This window comes from Thunnus maccoyii, chromosome 5 (assembly GCF_910596095.1).
Source record: "Thunnus maccoyii chromosome 5, fThuMac1.1, whole genome shotgun sequence".
NCBI classification, from domain to species: domain Eukaryota; kingdom Metazoa; phylum Chordata; class Actinopteri; order Scombriformes; family Scombridae; genus Thunnus; species Thunnus maccoyii.
In genome coordinates this window covers 23,327,915-23,346,463 of record NC_056537.1, presented here as the reverse complement: position 1 = coordinate 23,346,463, position 18,549 = coordinate 23,327,915, and the positions used below count along the sequence as shown (strand labels likewise).

The following is an 18,549-nucleotide window of genomic DNA, read 5'->3' as shown; positions in this document are numbered from 1 at the left end:
GAGGCCTTCAAAGTGGGTTTGTACTAGTTGAAACAATTTAATGAAGCGTATAAAAGTCATGCAGCAAATCAAGATTGTGTGTGGGAATGTGTGTATCGTATGTGTGTATGGCGCGCTGTCTTAGTGCGGCCCCTGTGTGTGATCTAACAGCGGAATACATTTCACACCTTGACAAAAATAGCAGATTTACCATGACCGGCCCACAACAGCATAAGCCCAGGGCTCACATAAATCCGCAGAAACCCAGGCACTCATTTGTTAAAGAGCAGATAGTGTGGATTCACAGCTTTTTCTTTTGTGTTCTGTGCCAAGCTGTGATTGCATGGTCAAAGGTGGGCTGTTCCTCTGGGAATGTATTTGTTTAGCAGCGCTTGTTATAAAGAAACGAGAAGGAGTAAATATCAGATAGTACACAGTCCTACCTTTTGGCAAGAAAATAAGAAACCTTTTTCTCCCCTTTTCTTCTCTGTTATGTGAACGAATTAGGGAGAGCGGCTGCAGGAAGGCGGAACATAAGCAGCATAAGAAGCAGGAAGAGACAGGTTAGGAATACACTGTTCCTTCCCCAAGGGGATGGAAACAACCGTGTTTGTGTGTATGAGCAGCAGGCCAATGAATGAGGAGATTGTTGAGCTGCTAGGATGAGTAGTTACCAAACCTGCACTCTGACTGAACCTTTCCATTGCACTCCAACAAAAGTGTTTCCCTTCAATTAACTTCAAATAAAATCGCTTTAGAGTGATGACTGTTTTTGAAAGGAATACACGAGATGATGGAAGATTTAGTGAGCAGCGGTTTCATTAAGTTTCTTAATTACCATCTGGATCTTTTTCAGTGAAACACAGGACCTTTCCACTGGCCTAATGGAAAACGTCTCTCACTCGCCATGTGACAGAATGAAGGAAAGTGTTGGCTATTAAACGGTGTGAAGAGGGAGTGAGAGAAAGAAGAGAAGAAAGTCACGCCTTAATTAGTAATGGCAAGTTTATGGAGAGGCAGGGGTGTGGGATATAAATGCAGGATTTTAATGGCCCTGTTTTATCACTCCTGCCAGGCCAATTCTGAAACTGTCCACCAATTAATACACACACACCCATGTGTGCACAGACACTCTCACACACTCATCTACCCCACCCCTGCAGACTCGCAACACAGGCCTCTCAACATCTGCCTCACATATATTCCCTCCTAAATATAAATCAGGAGTGGTCTTAGCGACCCGGAGCCAGCTGTTAAACTATATTGTGTGTGTCTTTTTACTTTTGGAGATAAATTAACTTTCTCTCAGTTTCTTTACCACTTCAACGCCCTTTAGGGTTAACTCTAGTTCAGCAGCTTTCTAAAACATATGGAGTCATATTCTTCGCCTTAATTCACTCTTTTGGTTTTTGCTGCGTTCTCCTTTACTTTTTCAAATACTTTTTTCCCCCACTTTTAACTTTATCTTTTGGTGCTCTTTGTTTTATTTAATTACACTCTTTATCATTACTGGCACACATTTGCTTTTCCCTGCCTATGAATTACTTTCATTTTCAGATTGAACCATTTTTTAAAGAATAAGAGAAGATTTTTTTTTTTTTCCGTGGCAGTTTTTTATTACATTGTCAGCATTGTCTACCACATCACTACCACTAATTCAGTTATTGTTTGTGAGATAACATTACAACTCGGCCTTGTCTTTTGACGCCACCTCCAGTCCAAGAGTTTATGTATATGAGTGTATGGAAAAACAGGAACAGCAGTATGAACCTTTGCCTCAGTTACAATTTAATGGTATGAGATGCTTTTAATGCTGTTCCTTTTTTTCCATCTTATCCTCTAGAGAGCAACATCAATGCCAGTTAATATGACTGATATGATTACAGAGTGATCATCCATGCCCTCCCCCTTAATGAGGACGATGAAAAGCACAAGACATGGACATAAATGCAGATTTGATCAAACACATCCCAAAGACCACCGTCCCATACATGACATACCATTATAACACGAAAAAGGAAGCTAGTGTCCTGGACACCCACATTCATTGTGTCATATTAACTTTCATATTCACTTACATTATCTTTATCCTGACTCACCATGTGCCTCTCTGCACTACTGAATCTCAGAGACACACTTCTTGTTATCGGTGGGAAAGTATATTATTGGAAAATGGTAACTTAAAGGACCAGTGTGTAAGATTTAGAGGGGTCTATTGGCAGAAATGGAATATAATATTCATAAGTATGTTTTAGTGTATAATCACCTGAAACATAGAATTGTTGTGTGTTCGTTACCTTAAAATGAGCCTTTTCTATCTACATAGAGAGCGGGTCCTCTTCCACAGAGCCCACCATGTTGCACCACCATGTTTCTACAGTAGCCCAGAGCGGACAAACCAAACACTGGCTCTAGAGAGGACATTTCGCATTTGCTATATTGTATTTAATACAGAAAATGTGAATTCTGTATTTAAGTATTTAATTAAATTTGAATGGCCTTGAGCCTGTAGCAGTTTCTCAGTATGTCATATTTCTGATTAGAAATCAGCCAGATTTGTTCCCTGTCTGGTAGCTTCAGAGTACTGTTTTCATGTTCACAGCACTTTTAGATTCATATTTCATTCATACCGGTAGTTAAGAGTTTCACTTGGTTGAAGGTTGCAGGCACCCTTGCATTAACATTCAGGTCATGATGAATTTGTCAGATTACATTCTGTTAATGTATTTTATCATTGGATGTTTTATAATCTGCCATTGGCTGTGTCAATGCTAGCATATTAAAGCAATTTTTACATGTTCAGTCAGGTCCGTGCTGTTAGACTCACTTAGTCCAAAAACATTGATTCTATGTCTATTTTCTCTTTGGTCGTATTCAGATCAGGCTGGTTATTCCTGTGTTATCTCTTCTCCAGTAGGCATCGGGTTGACCTGCATGTCCTTGTCATAAGTTTTAGTGAATTCGTGTGGTTAAAGAGAGAACACATCGCAGTTTACGGTGTATGCCATGACATTCAGTCATGTAAGTTTTACCTCATTTTTATCAAGTGAGAATGTTAGTATGACTAACTAGTTTCCCCTCTGAGCACACAGGGCATCGCTGTAAACACACTGACTGCGACACTCCAGTAATTGCTATGGATATTGAGCTCATTTGTCTTTCTGAAATGTCTGGTCTGAGAGAATTAGGCTAATGTATAATTCAACACAGAAAATCAAACACCCCGTCTCTGTATCCACCTCGTCATATCTCTTTGAATATTGTTCCTTTGTCCCCAGGCAAGACATGATATGACATGAAAAACAAGCCACCGTTTTCATGTCAGTGTGACAGGGAATGCAGAGTGGCATTTATCCTCTAGCATGCAAGTGTTTAGTTCTATTTAGTTGTCAATTGAAATAAGAGCATAATCAGTCAGGAGCTTTATGTCCTTGTTTCCATGCTGTACAGTTGGTTAGATCTTTTGGTTAGGTGCTTTTTCAGCTCTTCTTCACTTTCCACATCCCTGTCAACTTCCATCGGGTAAAGTTTCTACACTGGTATCAGCAAAGCATCAAAACGCCAGCAGTCCTGTGTCGTCAGTGCTCTGTTGGGGAGTTATCTGTTCAGAGTCTGTCAGGAGTCTCTGCTGCCAAGCACCTGTCAGTGGGCAGCACCGTAGCACCCCACTACAGACTTCCCATTACTGCCAATGTTAGAATTCACACTTTGTTTCTCTTCCTACCAAAGCTGTCATAACTTTTCTTGCATCCCATCAGTACCTTTCTCTTGTCATTTCTTGTCATTGCACATATGTTATTCCGATTCTTGGGAAACAAATAGCAAACTATAGCCAACAGAAGCATCTCTAGAAAGATTTTCATGTTCTCCCACATTGTTTTGAAGAGCTTTGGCAAGCAAACTGCCAGTAAATATCGGGAGTGCCGATTAGGTCAGTTTGTGGAGTGAGCTTAGTCTCTGCCAGAAGTCCTTCATGTTTGTACAGTTTTCACAAAGCTCAAAGATACAGCCGAGAAACTCCGTCTCGGTTGAGTTAAAATCACAAAAGAAGCAGTATTTCAAATATCAAATTTATAATGTTATGTTCCAAAACATATAGCACGTACAGTATTTCCAATCACACATTACATACTGTACATAAAACATTAATGTGTCCTGTTGTTCTCAGTTGGCTAAAGGGATTTAATCAGCTAAAGGTGACTACTTTCAGACAGCCTACAAATAGATACGGATAAGAACCATCCAGTAAGTTTATCAAAGACTGCTTTACTTGCACTTTTGCTATCATCAAAACTGACATAAGAGCTCCAAACAGATTACACACAACATATTTAACACATCTGTAAGCACCAGATACCAGTTGGTTTTGCTACGTATCAGCACTTCTCTTTTAAATGACAATAAAATAAAAAGGGCTACTTTCCTTTAACCCTAACCAAAATATAACAGGACATGGTCAATTCTTATTAATGTGTGCTTTCATGAGCTTGTTAGCTGTCACTTTGCCTTCTTGACACCACTACTACAGGACATAATTCGTGGCTTGTTAGCAATATGTCTTTCTCAATGAAGTCAGTGTTTCTGTGGTCAAACAGTTGTCTGGCAATGGAAACATGGAAACAGGTCAATGAGAGCCATTTTGCTGTTTTACCTTTCATTCAAATTCAAAATGAGTGATCACAGACTGAGTAGGTGGTGAGGGAAAGTTGAGAAGGCTTATTAACAGTCCTGGTAAAAGTGAAAATTATGCCCATTCCAGTCACCTCATTAACAACTTCCACTCTATTTGTGTCCTATGATTATTTCATACCTTGACTGTCAGATGTCTCAGTATTTATTGGCTCTAATGTGGACTTTCTAGATGCTACATGCACAGAGATTGATCACATTGTGTGCTGAAGAAGGATTACAATAATACATATTGTCAAAAATTTGTCATATGTGTCAAACTCTGCAAGGCTCTCAACTTGAAACCTTAAATCTTTTTTGGGATTTGGGAAATTTATATCTCATGGGCACAGTGGAGTTCATGTTACAACAGTCTTTTTCTCTCACATGCTTCGGTGTCTTTCTCACTTTATTCATCCACTTTCCACAACTAAATCACAACTTTGAGTAGTTGAGAAAAGACACATAAAAACTAACAAGTAATATTTACCACTGTTTTATCCTCAATCTAATCCTGTTCCATTTCTCAAGGTCCTTTGTCTCACAGCTCAACCTGAATCATTACTATCTAATCTGCACCAATCATTATAAGCATATTACATATATATATATGTGTGTGTGTGTGTGTGTGTGTGTGTGTGTGTGTGTGTGTGTGTGTGTGTGTAAAGGATAAGGCTTGCATGATTCTATATTTTTCTTATTGTTAACAAATCACATTGAAAGGACAAAACCAACAATGCGTTACTCTCAATACTTTCCAACTTTCCTGACCTATCTGTAGCACTCAGCCCAAGCTCATTAATTCCTACTTAATGTACATTTTACGGGTCTTTACATCATTTTACTTATAACAAAGGGCGAAGTAATTTTATTAGATGGGCACCTAAGGTTGCTAAGTTTTTAGCAAACATTACTCAAACAGGAGCAAGTGTTTTTAGCTGTACACATTAATAGACATTTGGTGTTCTAGTCAATGAGCAACAAAATAACATAACATGTCACCCAGTGCAACAGTTTGGCTCATTGATGTTGTTTGTATAGTTTTTGGACAACAAGAGGTCAAGATCCAACTTTGGCTACTCAGGCAATACAGTACTTTCCAGAAAAATAGTAAACATCACCAGCTGCGTCTGTATTTCTATTACATCTTGCAAACTCATCATCATATTGTGTCCAGGTTTTCTTGCCTTCAAACATTTATTAATTTCAACGAACATGCATGCTCATCCAACCTACCCCGTATGAGTAAAGGTAAAATAAATGAATAACAACAGTGTGGTCTTGGTTTCTTCTGGCTTTGTTCCCTCAGGCAGGTGTTGTCAGGCTTGTTAACATCTGTTTTGTCCTGCTGTCCGCTCTGCCACTGACTTCTCTTTGTTTACATCTCTACCAATGTGGGCCTAAAGCCGTACAGGTGTGTACAAGTAAGATCGAGAAAGAGAGAAAACAGATAAATAACGCACAGTGAACCTTCCAGTGCTCATTTGAACAAGGAAAACCTCTATTCTTGCTGTGTTCACCTTCATTCTATCTTCATTTAATGTCAGATCACATCACTCATTAGAAAATGTTGGGCAGAGAATAAACATTTGTTTGCAAGTGGTCCAAAATGCTGCTGCTAAACTCTTGACCAGGTCCTCCAAAAGGACTTGTGACATTGATTCTGATTGTTCTTCACTGGCTCCCCATCAAGTTCAGAATCCAATTTAAAGTTCTTGTGATCACCTGTAGAGCTCTGCCTGGTCTGGCACCTGTCTCATTAGAGATCTACTGCAGCCCTATGTCAGCAGCAGGTCTCTAAGGTCTTCTGATCAGGGTTTGCTGGTTGTTCCTAAAACAAGGCTTAAAACTAAAGGAGACTGTGCTTTTGAGGTTGTGGAACTCTCTCTCATTGGATTTCAGATCTGTGGACTCTGTGGACACCGTTAAAAAGCAGCTTAAGACGACTTTGTTCAGACTTGCCTTTGTGTAATTTTTCTATTTATTCTGTTGTATATCTGTATGTATGTTTATGCTTTATTTCCTCTATGAAGCACTTTACACCCAGTAACAGGTGGCATTCATCAGGTTGAAACAAGCAATTGCAGACAAGTTTGTGCTGTTAAGAAAGTTTGATGAAACAACTTTGCAAACTTCAAAGAAAAAATAAAGTGACTTATTTATTCCTCAGAAAATCCAGAACAGGATTTTGAGGCCACTAAATGGAAGTGTTTACTTTCCATTAATCTTATTGTACCTCAAATCTAAATTGATTTTTACGTAAACTGGGAAAGGTCAGATAGTTTCATTATTCCATTACCTGTTATATGTCACACTAACAAAACAACTCCATATCCATAGCGCCTTAGGCCTTGGAGCAGCCGATTGAATTGAAGCAAACAAACACAACAACAACAACAACAACAGCAGCCAGCAGTCAGCTCGCTTGGAAGCAATAAACTCCTGTTCATGGAGGGATAAAGAAAAATAACCTATACCTCATGGAACCAGAGGCAAACTACATGTGTATGTGTAAGCTGGAATGAAAGTACAGTTTGTGTGTCCAACTGGCATGAAACCACACAGTATGAGTTGGAGCAACACCCACTTTTGGCCAGCTGAGTGAAAACAATATCAAAACCACATCTGTCACTGGATGGTTCAGGCATGATGAAACGTGATGAAACCACACTGCTGGTTTCCCATTGCCATTTTGCTCTGTGAATGCTACTTTTTATTATTTCCCCTTGGATATTGATTTTCTCTCCTCTCTGTTGAACTTGTGGGGCCAGCAAGCGGGCCTCTGCATCCTCCCTCTGCTCCCTGTCAGCACTATTTCACACAAGATGCACCCGTATACACAGAGAATACACACCCACATTCACACACACACACACACACACACGTGACAAATACTGTGTGTACGTGCACATATAAGGTACACACAAACACACATCTAGATACACACCGGGTCAGTAACTCCCTTTGCAGAATTAATCAGAGAATCTGTGAGGCCAGACAATGAACAGGAGAAATTCACACAAAGCTGTAAAGTAGGCTACATGGGTACATATACACTATCTCAAGTGCTGTGTGTGTCTCTTAAGGCTGATGTGACAGTAGCAGTATTACGCTCCATTGATCCTTGAAAAGGAAGAATCTTGTGATGACACTTTATCTACACACACACACACGCACACACGTAGCTAAAACGCATCGCAAACCACAAGTCACAGCACCAAATGTCATTGATTAATTTGAAATTAAGCAAAAAAATCTCCAAATCTCCAAAATTCAGCTGCTTTGAGTTGCATTGCTGCTTATATTTTTGCAATCTGTTCACTTAATATTGTCAGTCTCATGTTTCTCCATTGTGTAATTTTACTAATGTTATTTCTGTCTACTCTGTGCATACAACATCTACTGCATGTCTGTCCATCTCCTCAGTTCCTCTTCCTGAGGGGTCTGAGGTTAAAGAGTTTTTAGGGAGGTGTTTATACTACTTTCTGTAGTCCGCTTGGAGGACGCGTTCTGCACATGTGCAGTAGATCTACAAGAAGACAGCGTATAGGCCAGGCGGACTGTCTGCACGGTCACTGCACTAAGCCTCCACATACACGTCACGCGGACCCTCGCATACTCACAGATGCAGAAATATAATTTTGGCTTAAGGATAGAAGCCGTCTTATGCTGCACAGACTGTAAATGAATACAATTAATTTAACTTGCTTGCAACTGGAAAAGAGGACCATATATTTCTACTGTTTTCTCGCAGATCACACTGGTGGCAACGTCATGTTCCATCAGTGATTGTCGCTCCCAAATTGCAGAAACTTTTGTGAGTCCTATGAGGCTCTCGCATGTTCATGGATAGATTGCAAGTACAGCTTTTGTTTTAATTTGTGGACGTGTCGAATGAGTGAGAGGAAATGATCTCATGTCGCTAATTGCAGCTCGCACGTTAGCAATGCAGCCAATCAATCATGGCCCATACTGAAACACGGCAGTGTGTTTGATTTTGAGATCCAAGTGAAATTCAGTATGACTGAACACCTTGACTTTGTGGCTTGCAGCGCATTTCAGCTGCAAATGTCTGCACATAAGGTCAGTGAACGGGCTTCCCTACTTACTATGTTGCCCTGTGGAAGCCTGGAGGGCAGAATCAAAGGTCTTTGAATGCCCATTATCTTGTGGATTTTGTTTGGTTACATTTGGTTTCTTCCACTCATTTTATGAAAAGACATCTTTACATTTATTGAACATTTCTGTAATTGGTAAAAATAAACCTTTAAAGTTACATCTCCCATGTGGTCATCACTTTTTTTTTTGTCCTTTCTTGAGTCAGGCTATGACAGCCTTCTGACTTGACCTTGAGCACAATCACGGTGAAATAATGACACAATGGCGAAGCCCTGGATCTCCTGCTGAGCTGCTCCCTGCTGCTGCTCAGCATGATGTCGCACACTGCCCTTGTTTGTCTCCTGTATATGAGCACTTGTATGGATACGTGTGTGTCTCTGCACAAATGTGTCAGCATGTGTGATAAGGAGTAGCTTTGAAAAGTTGCTGGATTTTGGACTTTTAATACAAGCAGTCGGTGTGTTTAGTAGTGCTACATTCATGACAAAATGTGTGCCAGAAAGTCTAAAGCAGTGAATGTGTTTGTGTGTGTGTGTGTGTGTGTGTGTGTGTGTGTGTGTGTGTGTGTGTGTGTGTGTGTGTGTGTGTGTGTGTGTGTGTGTGTGTGTGCGTGTGTGTGTGTGTGTGTGTGTGTGTGTGTGTTGTGCATACACATGAGGGCATTTGCATGAGCCTGAGGAGGGTGTTTATATTTGTATTCTCAACCGGAGGGTTAGAAAATGACCTGTCTCCTGTGATTATATCTTGGGTAACCAGAAGTGACGTGGTAATTGTGAAATCTATTTAAAAGAATTGTAGCTTGTCTCTCTCTCTTTCTCACTCTCTCCCCCTTTGTTTCTCTCTCCAGGCGTCTCTCTGTTTTCAGGTCATTACTAGATGCTCCTTTTTATACCTGCTTGTCACTGTCTTACTCCTATAGATCTCTTCTTGCTCTGTTCACGGTCTATTTTGTCTGGATTTTTGCTGCTGTTTGCTCATTTCCTTACCCCCCCCCCATGGCGTCACATTTCTTGTTCTCTATTCATGTTCACGTTCCTCTCTCTTTCCTCTTCTTTCTCTGGTTAAGTGTGTTTATACATAAACCCAGCATCAGATCGATCCTGTGATGTTGCTAAGATCAATAACACAGAGAGTGAGAGTCACAGAGAGTCACAGTTTAGCCTACAAACCGTGACGGAGGGTTTCTGCTCACCTTATACTTTCCACATGTTGGCATTTACTCTTTACTCAATCCCCTTTTTTTCTCTCACTCTCTGCTTTCACACACAGTGGCGTCCATTCCTCCCCGGTCTGAAATATGAAGTGATAGACTCAGCCTACATCTCCCTGTACACAGGTAAGAGCTATTCTTGCTCTGCTGATACGTTGCATGGAAAGCTTTTCTGTCAACTTCTCTTAGAAATAAAAACTGATCTCATAATGAAATTTTAAACGGGCTTTAAAGCTTGATGTTTGTGGCCAAGAGACATGTGGGACTCTTTAATGAAATATTGTCTTTCTGTTTAGCTGGAGCTCACCGAAAAGAAGAGGAAATGATGCTAGAACTAAAACTACTTCATTAGTCTAGTCTGGTATTGATCAGTAGTTAAATGTCACATAATCAGCCTTTTTTTTTTAACCAAGATGTGCTTCTCTCTTGTCCCTCAACCAAAGTCACATTATTGTCTCAATCTTGATGATGGCTTAAAGAAAATCAACATTTTCACATGTATTTTTTTGTCATTGCCATGTCACTTTGAGAATAAAGAGAGAAGATACAAAATCTAATAGATGCTCTATTTTTCTCTATAGGTGTCATTTGTAGTAGAGATGAGAACACCAGCCTCTGAGTCTAACCTCTATAGCTCTAAGAATAGCACTGTGTCACAGGGATTCGGTATCGTAATAAGAGAAAATGCCGGCTGCACGGAAAATGATGTGTCGAGTTGTCATTTTGGGCGAACCTGCAAGTTTCTATGCCAAATGCTGAAATCTTCTTTATGACCAGCAATGACAGGGAGGAAGGAGGCCTCGTACAGTATACAGTATGAGGTCACCTGCTGGATTCAAGCATCGCCATCTCTTCATTCGTCTCCTTCCCTCCCTCCACCCACCCATCCCAACTCCTCCCTCTCTGTCATCTGTCTGTCTCACTGGATTTCTCCATGTTCTCACTCTGGAAAGTGTTTGATGTATATTCCCGTCTGACAGAGAAAATCATTTTTTGGCTTAAAGTTGAATCTTTTTTTTTTAGCGTGTTACATAACATTTCAACGTGCAGGGCAGTTCACTACAGCGCCAAAACCATTTCATTGTGGTTTGAAGCCCAATACGTCTCTTTATTGGTATGGTTTTACTTTTTCATTAGACATTCCAGCATCAGTGAACAAACATATAAAATCACAACCCAGATGGTGGCTGATAATGAATTTACTGAACCACACACATACATACACTTTTTATGACTTGTCCTACAGACAATACTGAAATGATGCTGTATTTTTTATTGTAACCCAGATACGTCAGTGCAACGTAATGCAAACTAATTAAAAGAAACAGAAGTAGAATTCAATTGTTCTGTTTGTTTGTTTTCCTGGTTTGACGATTTCAACGACACATAATTAAATGGTCTTGGCGAGGCTTGTATGTAGTGGAAAACCAGATGTGTGATCAACAGATGTCTAATTGTCAGAGAAATAAGTCTAAAAAAAGTCCCTCTCGGTGTAGCTTGTGTACACGTACACTGAATGTGCACACCCCCATCCCTCTAGGGGATAAAAAGGATGCTGACCACCCTGTTAATTATAAAGCATTTCTCCCATCAGGCCTTGCTCCTGACATGCTATTAATCACACATGCTCTCTCCTCCTTCTCTGGTATCGATTGGTATAATTATGACTCTCCTCTGCTCCGTTTTTGTATTCTTCCAACTTTTTTCTGATCCTCCCACTTCGGCTCTTGATCCTGATTTCCTCCTCTTCGTTTTCTTCCTGTGTTTCTTTGTTCTCTGTCTCTTTTTCCTCCTAATTCTTCACCTTTTCATGGTAAGTAAACATCTATGATGATTGCAGTGCCCATAATGTGCACAATATTTTCCCTCCAACAGCTTACAACAAATTTGTCCATCATTAAGGTCATCAAAACGGTGAACGCAATAACGAATCTGTCTCTTCTCCCTCTTCTACACCATCTCGGTCTCTTCTCTCACTCTGTCCATGTCTTATAATCTAATGTTTTTCAGACGAGTCCAATCTCAAGATGAACAGTGTGGACCACATCCCCCAGACCTTGGCCAGTCACATCCGTCTCCCAGAGGATTCTCAGCCTCAGAGTCTGGAAGGAGGCAGCGTCACGCAGCACGGAGCGGATATGCTGAAGCCAGACCCCAGGGACACCTTCTACAGCAGTAAATCTGCCACTCATCATTTTAGGCTGTCCACTTTTTCTGTCCTCATCCTGCTTTTCTGGCCTGTCATTTTCTCTAAAGTGATTGACTGTCTGTCTGGCCGGCTGTCTGGCTCACGGTCTCTCTGGCTGTCAGTTTTACTGTATTCAGACTGTCATTTCGTCTGGGTGGCTGTGTGTGTTGTGTGTTTTCCTCCTTTTACTGGCTGCCATTGCTCAAATCATCTCCAAGATTTCTGTAATTGTATACCTTTGATGAAGGCAGTACTGCATACAACATATTTGTTTGTCCAAGATCTCAAATATTTGCCTCGCCTTTCTCACTCTCTCTTACTCTCTCTCTCCCCAGCTCCAATGATCGACCCCTCCCGCCTGGAAAACGTTCTACCGGCCTGCCTCTACTCTCCAACCTACGTAGTCAAAGATTTCCCCATCGCCAGATACCAAGGCCTGCAGTTTGTAAGTGACCTCTCAATCACCATCCCTCTGGGTCACAAAAGACCTGCCACTGAGGACGTGTGATGGTATTTTTGTATGTGTCAGAATGTCTGAGAGAGTGTGATTTAATTGGCACTTATTGCTAAAATAAGCCCTGTGGGGTCATCTGAAGTGCATCCAATTATGACAGTTGTCTTTTAACCTGCTACAAAAAAAGTAGCTCCTTAAAGAGTCCGTGTAATATTCAGATCACCTGGATTGAGAACAAAGGAGCAGAGCTAAGTCCATGTTGGTTCAACCTTACCTCTGTATCTTTCCCATTGTGTGAAAAACACAAAGGAAGCAGGTGGCAGGTAGTGTTGAGCGCTGCTCCCCCCTGTAGGGCATTACAAGTTACTGCAGCTTTAGTAGCAGAGTAGCAGTGATGGTCTAGAAATGTGAGCCCTGCAAAAAAAATGCAGCATTATGTCAGTGTCTGATTTGAATGAATCGCTGGTGTTACTCAAATCCTGAACACTGATGTGACCTTCATGAGTGTTTAGGAGGTCATTACTTTTTTTTTTTGCTCAAAGAAATATGTGGGAGGTTGACATTGTACTCTTCTGCAGGTGTATCTGTCTTTTGTCTACCCCAACGACTTCACACGACTCACCCACATGGAGCGAGAGAACAAGTGTTTCTACAGAGAGTCCCCTATCTACTTAGAGAAGTAATTTGCTTTTATCTTGTCTTACCTTATATTTAAGGGAACATTTATCTCTGTCTTGTATTTATGAGGTGATACACTGATTATGCAGAATACCTGTTTAAATGTCTGTGAATTTGATGGCCGTGATTCATACGACCTCTCACCAAGAGATAACGTTTATTATGCTGTAAGGCACATTGAAACTTCAACCTTCTACTTAAGCCTGTGTGTGTGCGCGTGTGTATTGCCTCTTGTGGCTTCCAGGTTTGGTTTCTACAAATATATGAAGATGGATGAGGAGGAAGATGACAGACCGTTTTTCTTCCCCAACCCAGATGGTAACTAATAATGAACAAACACACACTCATACATAAATGTAGGGACACATATATATACACACACACAGACGTGCACACACTCTTTCAACTGTGTGTCTCATTCATATCTCCAGATTTCCTAGAGGAAGAGGAGGTTGTAGATGCAGAGGACGAGGCAGAGATTGTTGGCACACCGTCGCCCAAGAAGCCCTCTCATCCCAGCCAGACCAGTCACACCTCTAACCCCTCCCATCAGCACTCGAGACCTGGGCCCACAACAGCTGGCAAAGAAGGGGAGGAAGAAGTGGAGGATCCTGATGAAGAGGAGGAGGGAGCAATCCACAGTATTATACACCGCAGAGAAAGGAGACACTTTCCTCGCAGAGATGTGGATAGAGACTGGGAAAGAGATCATACAAGGGGGAACATGAGATATGACACCAGGGAGAGGCCTCCAGAGCCCCAATCCACACACAGTGTGGTCCGTGTTCGCTCCCTGTCCTGGATCCGCACCGGTCCTGCAGAGCTCAGCCCTGGCAGGAAAGGAGGAGGAACAGGTGGTGGAGTAGTAGTAGGAGGAGGAGGAGGAGAGAAGGGAGCTGAGACTCCGCCTAAACTGAGCAAGTCTTCACTCCTTTTCCCCCAAAAGTCCTCCCTCTCTGCCCTTGCCAGCCGTGCCAAGCAGATCCTCAGCAACTCCGCCCATAGCAACAACCTTCACGACAACAACAACAAGCTCACTGGAAACAAGAAGGAGAAGAGGGAAGAGAACAAGATCTACATCACCAGGCCCAGGCCCGCCAGGGAGAGAGAGAAGGAGAGGGAGAGGGAGCAGCGTCGAGAAAGGAGGGAGGAGAGGGCATCTCGCCACCCGAGAGAGGTGTTCCCGGGTGTATTTCTGTACCAAACTGGAAAAACTACCAGGCTAGTCAACCTGGGTGCTAAAGGACATGCTGCAGGAGGCATAACAGGAGGTAGGAGTCTAGTTAGTGCCCCTCAGCTCTGGCCAAATCCCCCTACTAAGGAGGGTAAGACACTGTCTCACAATGGAAGCATCAACATACAGAAGGAAAGTGTACAGAAGTCTGCAAACAAGGCAGCAGCGGTAAAACAACCAGACAAAAGCAAGAGGAAAGGGGAGCATCAGCCGTTAAAGACTAATGTCACTGCTGATCTGCCCAGCAAAGGAGACCCTCAAACATCTCTTTCCCATCACAAAGATCCCCCTCCCTCTACCCCTCCACAGCTGAACTCCACAGAAAACACGCTCCAAGGTCAATCACGGGTCACCTCTTATCTCAGGACCTCAGAGATTACAGAGTCCCAGCAGCAGCCAGACCCGGACCCCAACCCGGCAGAACTGGACCAGGACACAAACCGCTCTAATCCTGACCCCGACCCCGACCCTGAGCCAGAACCAGAGGAGGGCGAGATGTCGGACTACAGCTACGAGGAGGTTGAGGCCCGACCGGGCTGGGCAGAGGAGAGCATCAACTGGCAGAGAACCTTTTCAGTCAATCCAATGGACTTTGAGCTGCTGCGCTCTGACTGGAATGACCTTCGTTGCAATGTGTCTGGCAACCTGCAGCTGGCAGAGAGTGAGGTGGTGGACGTGCTGGCGCAGTACATGGAGAAACTCAACGAACGCAACGGAGGGTAAGAGAAAGACGAGAGAGAGACTAAAGAGGTGCTCATGTTTCCCTGCAACCTTGTAAATTCAAATATGGTTGGTTATGCTGTTATGTAAAGCAAGAAGTAATTTCACAGAGAACATTTTGGTCATGCCCTGGTGCTTCGAGTTCATGTTAGCAGTTCTCTATTTGCTGATAACCATTTTCTGCAGCAGTGCTTACAAATCTTGATGTTATTTATGTACAGTAGCTTGGCCATTAGCTTTTCTCTGTTCTCATTTTCCTCCCACAACACACCACGCTGACTTCATGATGCCACAGATAATGAACAGCAGTGTTTTTGAAGTGGTCTGCCTACAGTCAAACACTAATTAATCCAGTTATGAGAATGATATAAGAAATACTATTTTGTATTTGTGGCCTCTTTCTCTTGCATTATATTTCAGAGAATGTACAACCTGTCTGCGTTTGCTTTAGCCTCTTTCTGTCCATGCCCCAGGATCTACACCCTGCTGCGAATCATCAACGTCGAGAAGCGGCGTGACTCGGCGAGAGGAAACCGTTACCTGGTGGAGCTGGAACTAATGGAGAGAGGCCGTAGCGTGGTGCGTCTCTCTGAATACATTTACCTGCTGCTCCACCGTGGCAGGCAAGGAGACGAAAGCCTAGAGAACACTGACTCTGCTCCGGCCTCGGCCCCGGCTTCAGCCACCTCTGCTGCCACGTCTAGCCTCACCACCCCACCACCTCCTCCCTCCACCAGGTCCCCCGTCCGGCCCGGAGCGACACCCTGGAGCACCGCCTATGCTAAACCTCTGCTCTGCCAGCCAGTCATGCTGCAGTGGAGGAGAGATATCATGGTGCACTTTGTGGTACCAGGTCCGGGAATAAATAAATAAATAAATAAACTGTATACAACTAATTCTTGAGCTAATATATTCATATTATTCATGATTTATTTTTTAATCATCCAGAGAAAATTCAGCACAGTCATGCAATGAGTAGACCTCATGAAAGTATTAATAGTTCAGAAGGATCATTTCTTTTTGTTTCCCTAACTTGCTAATTACATTTCTCTTTGTTCCTTCTGTCCTTCAGTGAAAAACCAGGCTCGCTGGGTACAGCAATTTATCTCCGACATGGAGAATCTTCATCGTCAGACCAAGGACGACAATTTCAGCATCATCATCGTTGACTTTGAGAGCGAAGACATGGACGTGGAGCAGGCGCTTAGAGAGAGCAGTGTGCCAAGGTGTGTGTGCAACACCATCAGCCACATAATCTGACTGATACATTTAAACTACTTAAATGGCTTTCAAGTGACTTTGTGTGTATATATTTATGTTTTGACAGATATGAGTATCTTAGGAGAGAAGGGAACTTTGAGCGCTCAGCAGGACTGCAGATCGGAGTGGACACCATCGAGGTTAGAGAAACAAACACACAGAGGGAAGACAGCAATATGTGAGCTGGCAGAAAAAAAGCCACTCACTGAAGGTCAGCCACTCACACTGACCACATGACCTTTACTGGCTGATGGACAGACAGAAAGAGCACTCATGCATAATGAATGCATCATTGCTAGGCCGGTCTGTCACTGGGCTGTGGATCTCACCCTTATCTCCGAGCCTCCTCCTGCTTCCCTTCGCCCTCTCCCACAGAGCCCAACTGTGGATGACAGGGAATCGCTTAGACAGTTAGCTGCATTTCCTCTGTCATGTGTATGCCATAGCTGTCACATCCACTCCCTTTCACAGGTTATTTGTGTGCATGTACCCCTACGTCTCTCTCACTGGCTGTCTCTCTATCACACACGCATGCACACCCACCCACGGGGCGTGGAGCGGCTAGAAATTTGGACAGACGTTGATGCGTCAGTTGAGTGTCAGTGCTGTCACAGTAGGATGACAGGGCTGTCACTCATGTCTGAATGACCTGCGGGCTCTGAAAGTGAAGACGAGCCACTGATGCTGAGCCGAGACTTCACTTCACTTTCTTTAATCCTAAAATCCCGTATTAGGTTTATGAGAACATGTACTCGCATTGGCAGTGAATGTGTGAAGTGAAGTTATTTTTGCGTTTGCTCCTGCAGGATAGCCACAGCATCGTGTTCCTGTGTGATCTGCACATCCACTTCCCTCTCAACATCTTGGAGAGCATCAGGAAGCACTGCGTGGAGGGACGCCTTGCTTTCGCACCCATTGTCATGAGACTCGGCTGCGGCAGTTCACCACAGGAACCTGATGGTAACACACAAATAAACACACACACACACACACAGTAAATGCATGCAGGCACATGCCTGTACTCATGCAGTAACATTCACAGATTAACATAGTTTGCACTTTGACTCATCACTCAAACTCATTCCCCTAATGACTGTTGCACCAGATACAGGCAGCTTCTTTGAGTTCATAATACTGGATTTCAGTTTACATGCGTAATGAACACGCTTGGATCAGAGGCACGTACTTGTATGGGCAGCCTTTTATCATGTTGATGCAACAGCATGCAATGGACCAATGGTTCTTTTTAACATCCTTTTCATTCTTTCCCCAGGTTACTGGGAGGTAAATGGCTTTGGCCTCTTCGGAATCTATAAATCCGATTTTGATAAGATTGGAGGGATGAACACAGAGGAATTCAAAGACCGCTGGGGTGGAGAGGACTGGGAGCTGCTGGACAGGTAATTAATACTACTAGGACTGAACAAAAAGTACACACCATGTCAGAGATGTTTACCAAACTCTACGGTAACTTTTAAAGTTGTAGGTTAATATTATAAGCTTTATAAAAGTGTCTTAGGTTGCACCAGGTAGCATTATGTTATACAAAAGTTCCTAATATTTTTTCCACCTCCTGTACATTACAGTTCATCACCTTAATGACACAATATTTATATTTGTGAAATTGTTTTGAAATTAGCCCTGTTGTACCTCAGTTTTATATTGCCAATGTCCTCTTTTAAAGCAAAGAGGGGAGATGTGTACATTCAATGTGGAAAGGGTACAAGTGCAGGACTAAAGCAGCACAGGAAAAGACAGGTGTGTAGACCAAAAGACTACTGAGACAATGTTTTGGCCAGCTGGTCTTAGACGGATATTCAGTATGAGGACTTCCTATCCTTTTCAAACGTCCTCTTTTACCACCATCGAGAGAGACACCACTATCAAAATGTGCTGCAATTATGAGAGGAATTCCCCCAAATCACCAAAATGCAGAGAGTTTTGGTTTAATCAGGTTTTAAGATATCCACCTCTCACATTTCTGCCTCCAACCCTAAAATAATGGAGGTGGGTGGAATTTCATTTTTAGTACTTACAGC

At 42.5% G+C, this 18,549-nt stretch overlaps 1 protein-coding gene across 11 annotated transcripts in view; it reads left to right on the top strand.

Annotated features, from left to right (window-relative positions):
• The window catches only part of b4galnt4a (beta-1,4-N-acetyl-galactosaminyl transferase 4a), a 148,784-nt gene that overhangs the window by 129,471 nt on the left and 764 nt on the right, over window positions 1-18,549 (top strand). For all 11 annotated transcript variants that reach the window (XM_042412203.1, XM_042412200.1, XM_042412199.1 and 8 more), the window contains 11 exons: window positions 10,036-10,102; window positions 11,987-12,151; window positions 12,500-12,609; window positions 13,197-13,297; window positions 13,541-13,614; window positions 13,728-15,249; window positions 15,724-16,103; window positions 16,323-16,476; window positions 16,578-16,650; window positions 17,317-17,470; window positions 17,784-17,910. In XM_042412203.1, coding sequence (XP_042268137.1) covers window positions 10,036-10,102; window positions 11,987-12,151; window positions 12,500-12,609; window positions 13,197-13,297; window positions 13,541-13,614; window positions 13,728-15,249; window positions 15,724-16,103; window positions 16,323-16,476; window positions 16,578-16,650; window positions 17,317-17,470; window positions 17,784-17,910 — 2,927 coding nt within the window. The remainder of the gene's footprint in view (window positions 1-10,035; window positions 10,103-11,986; window positions 12,152-12,499; window positions 12,610-13,196; window positions 13,298-13,540; window positions 13,615-13,727; window positions 15,250-15,723; window positions 16,104-16,322; window positions 16,477-16,577; window positions 16,651-17,316; window positions 17,471-17,783; window positions 17,911-18,549) is intronic.